Source organism: Pangasianodon hypophthalmus, chromosome 23 (assembly GCF_027358585.1).
Source record: "Pangasianodon hypophthalmus isolate fPanHyp1 chromosome 23, fPanHyp1.pri, whole genome shotgun sequence".
Classification (NCBI taxonomy): Eukaryota; Metazoa; Chordata; class Actinopteri; order Siluriformes; family Pangasiidae; genus Pangasianodon; species Pangasianodon hypophthalmus.
This window is the reverse complement of record NC_069732.1, coordinates 2,714,003-2,727,803: the sequence shown is the minus strand read 5'-3', so window position 1 is coordinate 2,727,803 and position 13,801 is coordinate 2,714,003. Positions and strand designations below refer to the sequence as shown.

The 13,801-nt window shown below is 42.0% G+C and overlaps 1 protein-coding gene across 4 annotated transcripts in view; it reads right to left on the bottom strand.

Annotated features, from left to right (window-relative positions):
* Positions 1 to 2,035: 2,035 nt before the first annotated feature.
* wnk4b (WNK lysine deficient protein kinase 4b) overlaps positions 2,036 to 13,801 on the bottom strand; it is a 70,998-nt gene continuing 59,232 nt past the window's right edge. For 2 of the 4 annotated variants that reach the window (XM_053228333.1, XM_053228334.1), the window contains 7 exons: positions 13,302 to 13,430; positions 11,674 to 12,479; positions 10,963 to 11,041; positions 5,754 to 6,282; positions 4,942 to 5,147; positions 4,479 to 4,570; positions 2,036 to 4,105 (listed from right to left, as the gene is read on the bottom strand). In XM_053228333.1, coding sequence (XP_053084308.1) covers positions 4,103 to 4,105; positions 4,479 to 4,570; positions 4,942 to 5,147; positions 5,754 to 6,282; positions 10,963 to 11,041; positions 11,674 to 12,479; positions 13,302 to 13,430 — 1,844 coding nt within the window. In that variant the 3' untranslated portion in view covers positions 2,036 to 4,102. Of the gene's footprint in view, positions 4,106 to 4,478; positions 4,571 to 4,941; positions 5,148 to 5,753; positions 6,283 to 10,962; positions 11,042 to 11,673; positions 12,480 to 13,301; positions 13,431 to 13,613; positions 13,743 to 13,801 lie in introns of all 4 variants that reach the window. The other 2 variants (XM_053228332.1, XM_026946022.3) reach the window with 2 other exon arrangements.

Genomic DNA, 13,801 nt, shown 5'->3' with positions numbered 1-13,801 from the left:
CATAGAGTTGAGAAAATCTCAGTTCAAACATCACTCTGCTCCTGGTGATGAAAACGTACAGCGTAGCTGAGAGAAACGCTAGCGCAGCTTTCCCAGTTAGCACAAAGACGTTTGCTAAAGATCTGAGAGTGGAAGATTTGAATGCGTCTTATCAATGATGTTAAAAAAGAAAAAAAGATGATTATTGTAGTCATAGAGAAGATACTTTATAAGAACCAAAATGTATCTTTAGCAGTTAAATCTGTCAGAATTGAGCAAAAACTGACCATCTTCTTATGGGCCAATTTACCTCAGACCCAATAACAGGTGACCACAGACGTCTACAGCTAGTCTGGTAGATATGTTTTCTCAGATCATGAGCAAATCAGCTTGTGTGCATCTCACCAAAGGCTTCTAAGATGGATGGATGATTGTAATTGGTGGAATAAAATACTTTATAACTATAGGAACAGGAATTGGAAGGAATGATTTAGCGTGAAATGAAGGAATGTTGTGGTAAATCATGGTGTATTTGGTATTTGGTTTGGCTTTTTTGCTTTTTGAGCACTCAAAAAGTCCAGGAATGCTACTTTTGGATCGTCTCAGTGATCCATCAAGTATGATGTACGGCGAAGGTAAAACACAGTGCAACAGGATTGGCATTTCCATCCATTCCACACGAACATCAAGAACATTAACGCAGCCTATAAATAGCGTCTTCATTTTTGGCCTTTTTCAGTCAAAGTGGTGAGGAACGAAAAAGCTCAGAGGGAAAATCAGCCAACTCTCCCGTACATGGACATGTTTAAAGGATTACATCATTTTACAGCCCACCGTACTTTCTAACCAGGGGAGAGAGCAAAGGAACGAGAGAAAAAAAAACCCAAAAACCCCTGATCACCTGCTCCAGTAGGACCTGATACAACCTCGACTGAGAACAATATAGCTAAATATATATATGTACATCCCGCTGCTTCCTGTCTCTGATGATTCAGGGTCAATTCAGGTTATTTATAAACCATCAAAGCCGTGAAGAAGGACGAAAGACTGTGCAGGAAGTGAAGCCCCGGTGCTGGTGCTGTGGGCCGTCTGGGGAAGTCATGATTCTGTTTTGCTTTACATAAAAAGAAAGAAAGAAAGAATGAAGAACCGCATGAACCCCCAGACATGCAGTCCAGGATTAAAAATAGCACCGAAAATAAAAGCTTTGCTCGCCAGGACTGTAGGTTTTTTTCCCTTAAGTGTACTGTACCTCAGTAAAGTTACTGCTACAAAAAAAAAACACTGCAAGTCTGACATCTTTACTGTGGTAGACCTCATACTGTTGATCACAAAGCTCCTGATTCCAATGTACAAATCATTTAAAAGACAAAACCTCATTACTCTTTACTCTTTTCTCAACTTTATTTGGTTGCTGATTGTAATCGTGTCATGTGTTTTTCAGCTAAACAACAAACAACACCCCAAAAGGACGTTTGATCATGTTGTACTGAGGTGACGTGCTGGTTATGTAAGGAATAACACACTTCAGAGTGTGCTGTTATAGGAAAATAATCCACGCAACAGACTGTTTATAGCTGCTTTAACGTACGTGAGAACAGGAACTAACTTGTTTCACAGAGCAATGTACCTATAAACGGATAAAAAAGTATGACGTGCCATTCTTTATTCAGTCGTGTGGTGATAAAAGCAGAACCAGGTCCATCATAAATATCTTCCCATGATGCAACGCTACGAGTCATTTTATATCCGTTAAACTTTATTGTCAATATTTACATTAATTATTTCTCAAACAGGAATCAAACATTTGGGTAAAAAAAAAAAAATCAACAAAAAAACACCATAAAAGGCACAAAGACTGTGTCATGTCAATAAAACTTCGTCTTTTAGCAAGTAATATACATAGCACAACATCTCTCTTTATCTAAATATATATTCTTATTTTCATTTATTTATATTTATATTTCTATATAAACCATGGATTCTTAATAGAATCGGTGTTAGAGATTTCTAAATGTTGATCCTTTAAGGCGTTAAAAAAGCTCAGATTTCACAGTTTCATCACATTTTTCTATCATATTGTCATTTTCTTTTTTTTCATGTACAGGACTGCATAGGTGAAGGAAGGGGAGAAGAAGCTAAAATGTATAACGTTAAAGTTCATTTACGTATACAGAGCGTGGCGTTTACAGAACAAAGTGCAGCGTGTTGGTTTAGAGATAAAGAAACACTTCTGATACGATATAAAATACGTTCATCTTAAAATTCAACCAGCTGAGAAACTGAATCTGAAGACGTTAATAAAGTTGTTAATAATTAATAAGCCATGCACTTGAAGGCAGAACTTTAGTCCTTTAGTCATACCAGAGTGTAGAGATGGTCATGTGATCACTCCTGCTTGATTTAGTAAAAAAAAAAATCCAGCACAAAAAAGGGTTTAGTTGTTATAAATAGAACGTTTGTGAATGTTTTATCACTAAAATTATAAAAACAAAAAAAAGCCAAAAAAAATTAAAAAAGAAACAAAAAAGCAGGTAAGTGAACCTTGTGGAGTTAAAATAATCAATCAGTTAATCATTTGCTGAATTTTAAATTTGTTTAAAATGTATTTATTTTAAATGTAGGTAAAATGTATTTAAAATTAATGAAAATTCATTTTTGTATATTTATTTATTTATTTATTTTAAATGTGTGTAAAATTTATTTAAAATTATTGAAAATTCATTTATTTATTTATTTATTTATTTATTTATTTAACTGTCCTCTGTCTCAAAAAGAAAAATAAATCTTAAATTAATAAATAAGAAGAAGATCATATTGGAGAAATTTTGAGTTATATGATGAACTGGCTTTATGCAAATCTCGTTTTGCAAAAAGCTCTAAAAAAACAAAAAGTTTGAGGTGTTTGTTCTATGATCCATAAAACAAACGTCCTCGTTATAAAGGCGATTTCAGTTATAAAGGCGATTTTTATAATCAAATACAAAATAAAACATAAAAATCAGCAATTTGTTCATTATTTAGATAAAAATAAAAATCAAGGTCAGTGTGTGAGCGAGGGGTTTTACTGAGCTGCAGTTCAGACACACACACACACATACACACACACACACACACACTGTGAACATTGTGAAAAGCTTCACGTGAAACGTGAATGTATGTAAAGATATAAACATACGTGTTGATTTAACACCACATTCCACTTTACAGATGTTTATTAGAATAGTTTATAACGGAAAGGATTAACGTGAAACTTTATAGCTGTTTTTTGGGGCTGTTATTTTGACAGTAGACAGTTACGATCGGTAAATTGTGGAGAAATTTCTAGGTTGTTGTTTTAAGACACTGAGACACATTAAGCTGATTCCACTCAGGCGAAAATGCTTAACGTGAAATTAACGTAGAGGGAAGAGTGTGAGAGATTAAGCGTTTTACACCGGCCCCTCCCCTGACGATCTGTGACCACACGTCGTATTCCCAAAGAATCTGAAAGCTGACGCTAACTCCGGCTAACCGCCCAGTTACATCCGAACGAATCCTAATGAAGATTCTGAATTACTTAATTCAGTCTAAGAAACTTTCACGAAGAATTTTAGCATTAAAATGATTTCCTAAACCTCTGAAATCATGAAGACAGACTCTCGAACAATCGTATTCTGTTGCTTCTGTGGGCGATTTAACGGTGTGATAAACGAGCTGTAAAAATGTTGTAACTGATCACGTCACAGTATCATCAACAAATTTACATCAAATAATAAATTAGCTTTTGACTATAAACGATTCAGTTGGAATTACAGAATGTTTCATAACTGTGGTTTATATCAGAGATTCTCAAACTATTCGTAGCCAGAAAAAATCCCATGTGACCGGATTGACTCCGCCCCTTCCCCTCAGCTGTTTTGGGATTAGATTTTAAGAAGGAACTTCGATTTTCACACACGGATGATGTACAGCTGATGGAATGAACACACTCTCATTCCTTTCACTCAGACTCACACTGACATTCCATGGTCATTTTTTTCCACATGGAGCAGCGTTACGACTTGAGACAAGGCCGTGATGTCACTTCCTGTCAGCCGGTGTGGTCAGGAAGGATTAACAGGCATTGTTGAAGAGAACAGGATCACTGGAAAAGACAGAGAGAGAGAGAGAGAGAGAAAACTGAAAGTTAGTGTTTTTTGTTCACAGACCATCTAAGTTTATTATCCGAGTTAGACATGATCACGTGGAAAACGTGTAAAGGTGCAAATCACTCTACCAGGTGAAGTCACGTAAACACACGTGAAAACTCAAACCATGTGACCTTCATGTGAAAACTCAAACCATGTGGAAAAATAAAAACATAAAATTGCACTAAAATAAACCAGATTAGGACTTAACTGAGGAGTAGGATGAAATTAAGATATAACTTGTGTGTGTGTGTGTGTGTGTGTGTGTGTGTGTGTGTGTGTGTGTGTGTGTGTGTGTGTGTGTGTGTGTGTCCACCAGGGGGAGCTCACCACTCTGTAGTCTGAAGCGAAGGTCACTCCTTTAGCTGCTCGCTCTTGAGAACCGTTACTGCTGCCACTGACTGAGTTCTTCCTCATAATACCTGAGAGATGGAGGGAGGGAGAGAGAGAGGGAGAGAGAGAGAGAGAAAGAGAGACAGACAAAGAGACAGGCAGAGTGAGAGATTGGTCATTACAGAAACAGTACAATGAACCTGGAAGCTCTTTTTTCCTTTTCCTTCTTTTTCTTTTTCTTTCTTTCTTTCTTTCTTTCTTTCGGGAAGTGAAAATCTTGTCCTCTGCTTAAACATGAGCTGTGAGTTTGCAGTTTGAGACGTTTTGTTAGAGATGTTTTTAAACCTCACACTCACATAAAAAAGCCAGAACACAAACACACATTTTTTACGCAGAGACATTTATCTGACTGACTGATAGATTGAGTGTGTGTGTGTGTGTGTGTGTGTGTGTGTGTTACCTGTAGGAGGCAGTATGTCGAGTCTCTGGAGGCTGTTCCTGCGTGATGAAGGGAAGCCTCCGCTCTTAGAGAGACGCCGCTGTCGGCTGGACAACATGGCCGCCGGAGACACGATGCCCGGAGGAGGAACTTTCCCCATCCTCTCATACAGCTCCTCAATCTCTCGCTTCTGAGACGCCTGGAGAGCCTGAACCTCCCCCAGGTGTCTGACAGAGAGAGAGAGAGAGAGAGAGAGAGATGGACATTTACACACTCCTCCTTCTTTAATTTCATTCATCCATTCTTCTTCGTTTATTTGATTTTTGTTTCTATTTTCCTGCCCCTTGTTTATTTTCCTCCCTAATTCATTCATTCATTCATCCTGGTTTCTTTTGTTCTTACTTCCTGCCCTGTCTTTATTATTTTTTTCTCCTCATATCTTTTCTTTTTTGTTTGTTCATTCGTTCTTTTTCTTTCTTTCTTTCTTTCTTTCTTTCTCCCTTTTTTATTCATTTTCCCTTATTTCTTACTTTTTTAAATTAATTCTTGCTTTTGTTCTTTCTTTCTGTCCTGTTTATTAATTTTTTCTCCTGAACTCCTTTTTTTTTTACATTAATTCATTCATTCTCTGTCCCTTGTTTATTCATTTCTCCTCCTTCATTCTTTTCTTTTCCATTCATTAATTCTGTCTTTATAAATTGTCCCTCCTCAATCCTTATTCATTCATCCATCCATCCATTTATTCTTGCTTGTTTGTTTCTTTTGCTTTGTCTTTCTGTCCTGTATTTCTTCTTTCTTTCTTTCTTCCTCACTGCTCAGCACCCTCTCCTCACCTCTCGCGGAGTTCCTGTAGCTCCTCCCACATGTCCTCGTTGTCGCTCTCGGTCTCGTCGCTGCTGGCGTACGAGGCGCTGCGCGTGTAGCTGATCCACGGCTGACTCACGTTTCCAATCACTATCCCTGCCGTCGTTCCGTCCATGAGGCTCACACTGATCCTCCTCTGCCTCGTCTCTCCCTCTCTGCCCCCCTCTTCACCTCCTTCCTTCTCCTTCTCTTCCTCCTCCTTCTCTTCCTCCTCCTCAGCGTCCTGCTCTTTACTCTCAGAGGTCGCTGCTTGTCCACCCCAGCAGGGGGCGATGCTCGAGCCCACGTCTGAGGGTTTGTTAGGAGGAGACACGGAGATGGTGCTGAGGCTGGTCTCTGATTCGCCCTGCTCCTCAGTGCTGCTGTCTGATTGGCTGTTGGTGGAAGGGGCTGACGCTGGAGGAGGTGTTGGGGGGCGGGGAGTGCAGGTTATGGGCGTGGTCTCGTCTGTGCTGGGAGTGACCTGGAAGCGTCCCACGGTGAGGGCGGGTTTTTGCTCTGAAAGCAGAGAAAGAGTTTCAGATTATTTAGCTTTATATTGAAAAAAGACGGAATCCGGGTGATAGTTGAAGTTTAATGAAGTTTAATAAGGTTTGTTTTGAGGCATGTTTGTCTTCTCTTTTTTAATTTATCTCAAGTGATTTTTGCACATTGCAAACTCACGAATATCAAAAATATTATTCAATCATCCTAACAGCTCTAAAACTATCTAATATGATATGGTCAAGTGCAAAAGTTAGCGCCCCCTCTGGACAAAACGAAGAAGATGAAGAAATGTATTTCTTTATCCCCTAGAAATGTAATCCCTAATTTACTAAAGATTTCTGAATTAACATCTGCAGAAAAATGTGTGTGTTTCGGTGTGTTTCGGTGTGTTTCAGTGTGTTACAGTGTGTTTCGGTGTGTTTCAGTGTGTTTCAGTGTGTTACAGTGTGTTACAGTGTGTTTCGGTGTGTTTCAGTGTGTTACAGTGTGTTACAGTGTGTTTCAGTGTGTTACAGTGTGTTACAGTGTGTTTCAGTGTGTTACAGTGTGTTTCGGTGTGTTTCGGTGTGTTTCGGTGTGCTTCGGTGTGTTTCGGTGTGTTTCGGTGTGTTTCAGTGTGTTTCAGTGTGTTACAGTGTGTTTCGGTGTGTTTCGGTGTGTTACGGTGTGCTTCGGTGTGCTTCGGTGTGCTTCGGTGTGTTTCGGTGTGTTTCAGTGTGTTACAGTGTGTTTCGGTCTGTTTCAGTGTGTTTCAGTGTGTTACAGTGTGTTTCAGTGTGTTACAGTGTGTTACAGTGTGTTTCAGTGTGTTACAGTGTGTTTCAGTGTGCTTCAGTGTGTTACAGTGTGTTTCAGTGTGTTTCAGTGTGTTTCAGTGTGTTACGGTGTGTTTCGGTGTGCTTCGGTGTGCTTCGGTGTGCTTCGGTCTGTTTCAGTGTGTTTCAGTGTGTTTCGGTGTGTTTCAGTGTGTTACAGTGTGTTTCGGTGTGTTTCAGTGTGTTACAGTGTGTTACAGTGTGTTTCAGTGTGTTACAGTGTGTTTCAGTGTGCTTCAGTGTGCTACAGTGTGTTACAGTGTGTTTCAGTGTGCTTCAGTGTATTACAGTGTGCTTCAGTGTGTTACAATGTGCTTCAGTGTGTTTCGGTGTGTTACAGTGTGTTTCGGTGTGTTTCGGTGTGTTACAGTGTGTTTCGGTGTGCTATAGTGTGCTACAGTGTGTTTCAGTGTGTTTCAGTGTGCTTCAGTGTATTACAGTGTGCTTCAGTGTGTTACAATGTGCTTCAGTGTGTTTCGGTGTGTTACAGTGTGTTTCGGTGTGCTTCAGTGTGCTTCAGTGTGTTTCGGTGTGCTATAGTGTGCTACAGTGTGTTTCAGTGTGTTACAGTGTGCTTCAGTGTGTTTCGGTGTGTTACAGTGTGTTTTGGTGTGGTATAGTGTGCTTCAGTGTGTTACAGTGTGTTTCGGTGTGCTATAGTGTGCTTCAGTGTGTTACAGTGTGTTTCGGTGTGCTATAGTGTGCTTCAGTGTGTTACAGTGTGTTTCGGTGTGTTTCAGTGTGCTTCAGTGTGTTACAGTGTGCTTCAGTGTGTTACAGTGTGTTTCGGTGTGCTTCAGTGTGCTTCAGTGTGTTACGGTGTGCTTCAGTGTGTTTCAGTGTGTTACAGTGTGCTTCAGTGTGTTTCAGTGTGTTACAGTGTGTTTCGGTGTGCTTCAGTGTGCTTCAGTGTGTTTCGGTGTGCTTCAGTGTGTTTCGGTGTGCTTCAGTGTGCTTCAGTGTGTTTCGGTGTGCTATAGTGTGCTACAGTGTGTTTCAGTGTGTTACAGTGTGCTTCAGTGTGTTTCGGTGTGTTACAGTGTGTTTTGGTGTGCTTCAGTGTGTTTCGGTGTGCTATAGTGTGCTTCAGTGTGTTACAGTGTGTTTCGGTGTGCTATAGTGTGCTTCAGTGTGTTACAGTGTGTTTCGGTGTGTTTCAGTGTGCTTCAGTGTGTTTCAGTGTGTTTCGGTGTGCTATAGTGTGCTTCAGTGTGTTACAGTGTGTTTCGGTGTGCTATAGTGTGCTTCAGTGTGTTACAGTGTGTTTCGGTGTGTTTCAGTGTGCTTCAGTGTGTTACAGTGTGTTTCTGTGTGTTTCGGTGTGCTTCAGTGTGTTACAGTGTGTTTCAGTGTGTTACAGTGTGTTACAGTGTGTTTCAGTGTGTTTCAGTGTGCTTCAGTGTGCTACAGTGCGTTTCAGTGTGTTTTGGTGTGTTATAGTGTGCTTCAGTGTGCTTCAGTGTATTACAGTGTGCTTCAGTGTGTTACAGTGTGCTTCAGTGTGTTTCGGTGTGTTACAGTGTGTTTCGGTGTGCTTCAGTGTGCTTCAGTGTGTTTCGGTGTGCTATAGTGTGCTACAGTGTGTTTCAGTGTGTTACAGTGTGCTTCAGTGTGTTTCGGTGTGTTACAGTGTGTTTTGGTGTGCTTCAGTGTGTTACAGTGTGTATCGGTGTGCTATAGTGTGCTTCAGTGTGTTACAGTGTGCTTCAGTGTGTTACAGTGTGTTTCGGTGTGCTTCAGTGTGCTTCAGTGTGTTACGGTGTGCTTCAGTGTGTTTCAGTGTGTTTCAGTGTGTTACAGTGTGCTTCAGTGTGTTTCAGTGTGTTACGGTGTGTTTCGGTGTGCTTCAGTGTGCTTCGGTGTGTTTCGGTGTGCTATAGTGTGCTACAGTGTGTTTCAGTGTGTTACAGTGTGTTTCAGTGTGTTTCGGTGTGTTACAGTGTGCTACAGTGTGTTACAGTGTGTTTCAGTGTGTTTTGGTGTGCTTCAGTGTGTTTCGGTGTGCTATAGTGTGCTTCAGTGTGTTACAGTGTGTTTCGGTGTGTTTCAGTGTGCTTCAGTGTGTTACAGTGTGCTTCAGTGTGTTACAGTGTGTTACAGTGTGTTTCAGTGTGCTTCAGTGTGTTACAGTGTGCTTCAGTGTGTTACAGTGTGTTACGGTGTGTTTCAGTGTGCTTCAGTGTGTTACAGTGTGTTTCTGTGTGTTTCAGTGTGCTTCAGTGTGTTACAGTGTGTTTCGGTGTGCTTCAGTGTGTTACAGTGTGCTTCAGTGTGTTACAGTGTGCTTCAGTGTGTTTCGGTGTGCTTCAGTGTGTTTCGGTGTGCTTCAGTGTGTTACAGTGTGTTTCGGTGTGCTATAGTGTGCTTCAGTGTGTTTCAGTGTGTTTCGGTGTGTTTCAGTGTGTTTCAGTGTGTCTCGGTGTGCTTCAGTGTGTTACAGTGTGTTACAGTGTGTTTCGGTGTGTTTCAGTGTGTCTCAGTGTGCTTCAGTGTGTTACAGTGTGTTACAGTGTGTTACGGTGTGTTTCAGTGTGCTTCAGTGTGTTACAGTGTGTTTCGGTGTGCTTCAGTGTGTTACAGTGTGTTACAGTGTGTTTCGGTGTTCTTCAGTGTGTTACAGTGTGTTTCAGTGTGTTACAGTGTGTTACAGTGTCTTTCCGTGTGTCTCAGTGTGCTTCAATGTTTCTCAGTGTGCTTCAGTGTGTCACAGTGTGTTACAGTGTGCTTCAGTGTGTTACAGTGTGTCTCAGTGTGTTTCAGTGTGCTTCAGTGTGTTACAGTGTGTTACAGTGTGCTTCAGTGTGTTACAGTGTGTTTCAGTGTGTCTCAGTGTGTTTCGGTGTGTTTTGGGGTGCTTCAGTGTGCTTCAGTGAGTTACAGTGTGTTTCGTTGTGTGTTATAGTGTGTTTCAGTGTGTTTCAGTGTGTTTCAGTGTGTTTCAGTGTGCTTCAGTGTGTTACAGTGTGTTTCAGTGTGTCTCAGTGTGTTATAGTGTGTTTCAGTGTGTTTCAGTGTGTCTCAGTGTGTTTCAGTGTGCTTCAGTGTGTTTCAGTGTGTTACAGTGTGTTTCGGTGTGTTTTGGTGTGTTCTGTGTGTTTCAGCTGCAGTACTGTCGGTCAACACTAGAGGGAACTCTAGAGTCATTTATATCACATCACTCTGAGTCTCACTTCTCACTTCCACACATAATGTCTTTCTTTATATTTATATTTGTGCTTCTCTGGGAGACTCTCATGATTCTCTCCTGCACTACACAGCAGCACGGCTAGAAAACACCACCTACAGCAAAATAAACTTCAACTTTTTATTTTTTTAACCGTTTTAATTTATAATTTTATAAAACTACGTAGAAAAATGATGTGTAAACCGTGGAACATTTCTGTTCTCTCTCTCTCTCGCTGTCTTTCTCTCTCTCTCTCATTCTGTTCTCTCTGTTCTCTCTCTGTTCTCTCTCTCTCTCTTCTATTCTCTCTCTGTTCTCTCACTTCTTTCTTTCTCAGTTCTCTCTCTGTTCTCTGTCTCTCGTTCTGTTCTCTCTGCTCTCTCTCTCTCTCTCTCTCTCTCTCTCTCTCTCTCTGTTCTAAACGTGGCTGTTTTGGAATTTTTTTTTCCACATCAGTGATTTTTTCCAGTGACACTGAGGACTGGACTGTAATAACAAACCTAAGCTTTAAAAGCAAACACTACATACACACTATTGCTATGTGTGTGTGTGTGTGTGTGTGTGTGTGTGTTTTTGCACGGGTAGTAGGGGACCCTGAATTGATTGGACTGTGAAATGGGTAAATGAATTTTAATTTGCTTAAAATTCAAATTCCGTTTTTAAAATAAATGATCAGCTGTGTTCTGTGTGGTGTGTGTTAGCGGCCGCGCTTACCCTCTGATATAGGAGACAGTTTTTCTTTAGCCATGGCATCACACACACTCTGAGAGTTTCTGGGGCTGGGCGGAGATACCTGAGTGAGGCAAACACACACACAGACACACACACACACACACACGCACACACACAGAAGCTGTAAATGATATGAGTGAACACACCCTGATCAGCAAGCACGCTGTGTGTTAGGGTGTGTATGAGTGTGTCTGTGGACAGAACAGGTTTGAGGATGGTGTGTGTCGGAATGCCCTTATTTACAAACGTTCTATGTTAAACACAGGTTTGGGCTTGGAAGGAGATGAGAGTAAAGGTCATGCTGTGTGTGTGTGTGTGTGTGTGTGTGTATGAGGGTGTTGTTGTAATACACAACACAATTCACTGATTCAATCCTTGATCCATGAAGGAGTAGATAAAAAAATCGGCAATATATCCACAATAGAATATTATATATATTATATTATAGAATAGCATGTGATCCAGCACATCCTGTTATTTTTGCATTTTATTTATTATTCTGCAAACAACTTAAAGAAGCCGTGAGATAACAAATCGAGGTCGTGACATCGTGAAGTGTATTTCAGTATTAATTTCGGTATCAAATCCTAAGTGCGTGCATAACTCCACTCTGAATACAGTGACTAGTTTCTATTTGTATTTACAGTTATGACACCTTTCTTTACACACACACACACACACACACACTCTCACCATATCCAGGGCTCTCACTGTGTTCTGGGGTGTGGCTGAGCTGGACGAATCGCTGGAGTTGCAGGATGGTGAAGGGGATGATGATGATGATGAGAAGGAAGTGGAGGAGCTCTTCTCCTGCCCCTCCTGAGGGCTCACGCCGGTCTGGCCACCTGCCCCTTGTGGTCCTGGCACATCTGGAGTAGTGATGGTCGCACTTGGAGCCTGAGCTGGTGACTGGGCCTCCTGATGCTGGTACATATCTTGGTGAGGTGGAGATTCTTTCTGACCTGCTGCAGGGTGCTGGCCTCCAAACATGGCTGGGTAACCTGGCTGGGGTGCCAGCGGGGGCATGTAAGCCTGGGGCAAGCCGTTTGGCATGGTTGTTGGGGGTATGAAGGACTGCGCCATGGTCATGGCCAGAGACAGCACATTGGCCAGGGAGAAGAGTGGCTGCTGGGAATGGGCAGGCCAGATTCCTGGCGTCTGTGTGTTCGGAGGCATGGGGTGGCCACCAGGCGGTGGCAAAGGGCTGATCTCAGGTGGAACCACATCACCCACCAAGTGCTGGGGTGTGGGAGGTGTGGGATATGGGGTGAGGTTGGAGCTGCTTGGGTTTTGGGGGACAGGGTTTGGTGCTGGGTTGATGGAGCCTTTAAGAGTCTGGTTGACCATGAAGGGGTACGAGTAGGGTGGGTTGGGGATGTATTGGGGGTTGGGGTACTGAGGAGGAATTGTGGGTATCTGATTAGGAAGTAGGGGCAGGGCATCAGGTTTGGGGTACTGGGGATAATGGGACGTAGAAGGAGTGTAGGGCTGGGATGAACCTAAGACACGAACAGATAACAGAGTCAGTTGAGTTACTCAGTAGACTATGCTGCTCGAAAAAAGTTGTTCTTCCTCCTGGGGGATTAGATTCTGGACATGTGTCTGTTCAGTAATGTTGCCAGAAGATGTCTGTAGTAATTCTGATTGATTCTCATGGGATAATTGATCTGTATGTAAATCGTAGAGATGAGTGGGTCTTGGCGGCACACACACACTTCTCCCTTCATGTCCTCTACACTAATGAAATCAACCAAATTTGTCACACAGGTTAAAACGCTGGCGGGGTTCAGTGCTCACGTCACACATCTCCATGAAAATGAGATGTTTTGTTCTGCTTGCTGCATTGAATTTTAACCAGAGGAACACCACTGGTGTCGTCTATCACTCAAGCCTGCGGCTTCACACACACACACACACACACACTCACACACACACAGATGGGAAAATAGCATACTGCTCAATAACACCTGCTCTCAGTGCTACTGACAATGAAATAATCATTGTGTGGATTCTGCTAGGGGCAATCAGAGAAAGAGGAAGATTGAGAGAGAGAAATTAGAACTGGAGTATTGATAAACAGAAGATGAAAAGAGATGTGATGGAAATTTCCATTTGCTAACTGTCAGGATGAAAATAATGGGGAGACTCTGTCTTGGTTTCACCGTCGCTGTGTTTTCATGTTACGTAAATGACTCAGCAAAGGTGACGTTAATCACTACACAAGAAACCAAAGAACGAGTGTGGTTAAATAATTACACAAATAGTTACAAGACAGACAGATAGATAGATGGATGGATAGATAGATAGATGGATATAAGTACCTGATGTGTGGAAGGACTGAGAGCGAAGTGGGCGGACAGGTGGTCCCACATCAGGGTCCAGGTAAAAGTCTCCGCCCAACCCAGGGGAGGAGCCACGGGTCACTTGACCTGCATTTGCGGCTGTATAATCTGTGTGGCACACACACACACACACACACACACACACGCTGTTGATTAATATCAGTATGACACCCTGATTTATTTATGAGTTACATATAAGAAAGTGGCACAAACACAGACAGATAGACAGACAGGCAGTTGGATAGACAGACAGACAGACAGAGGGAGGGTTAATAAAGTGTTAGTAGATACCTGAGGTGTGGAAAGACTGTGAGCGGAATGGACGCAAGGGTACAGCCCCATCAGAATCGAGGTAATAGTCTCCGCCCAATCCGGGGGAGGGGCCTCGATTTACCTGAACCATATTTGCGGCTGTGTAATCTGTGTGATACGCACACGCTGTTGTTTAATGTCAGTGTGACACACTGCTTTATTTATGA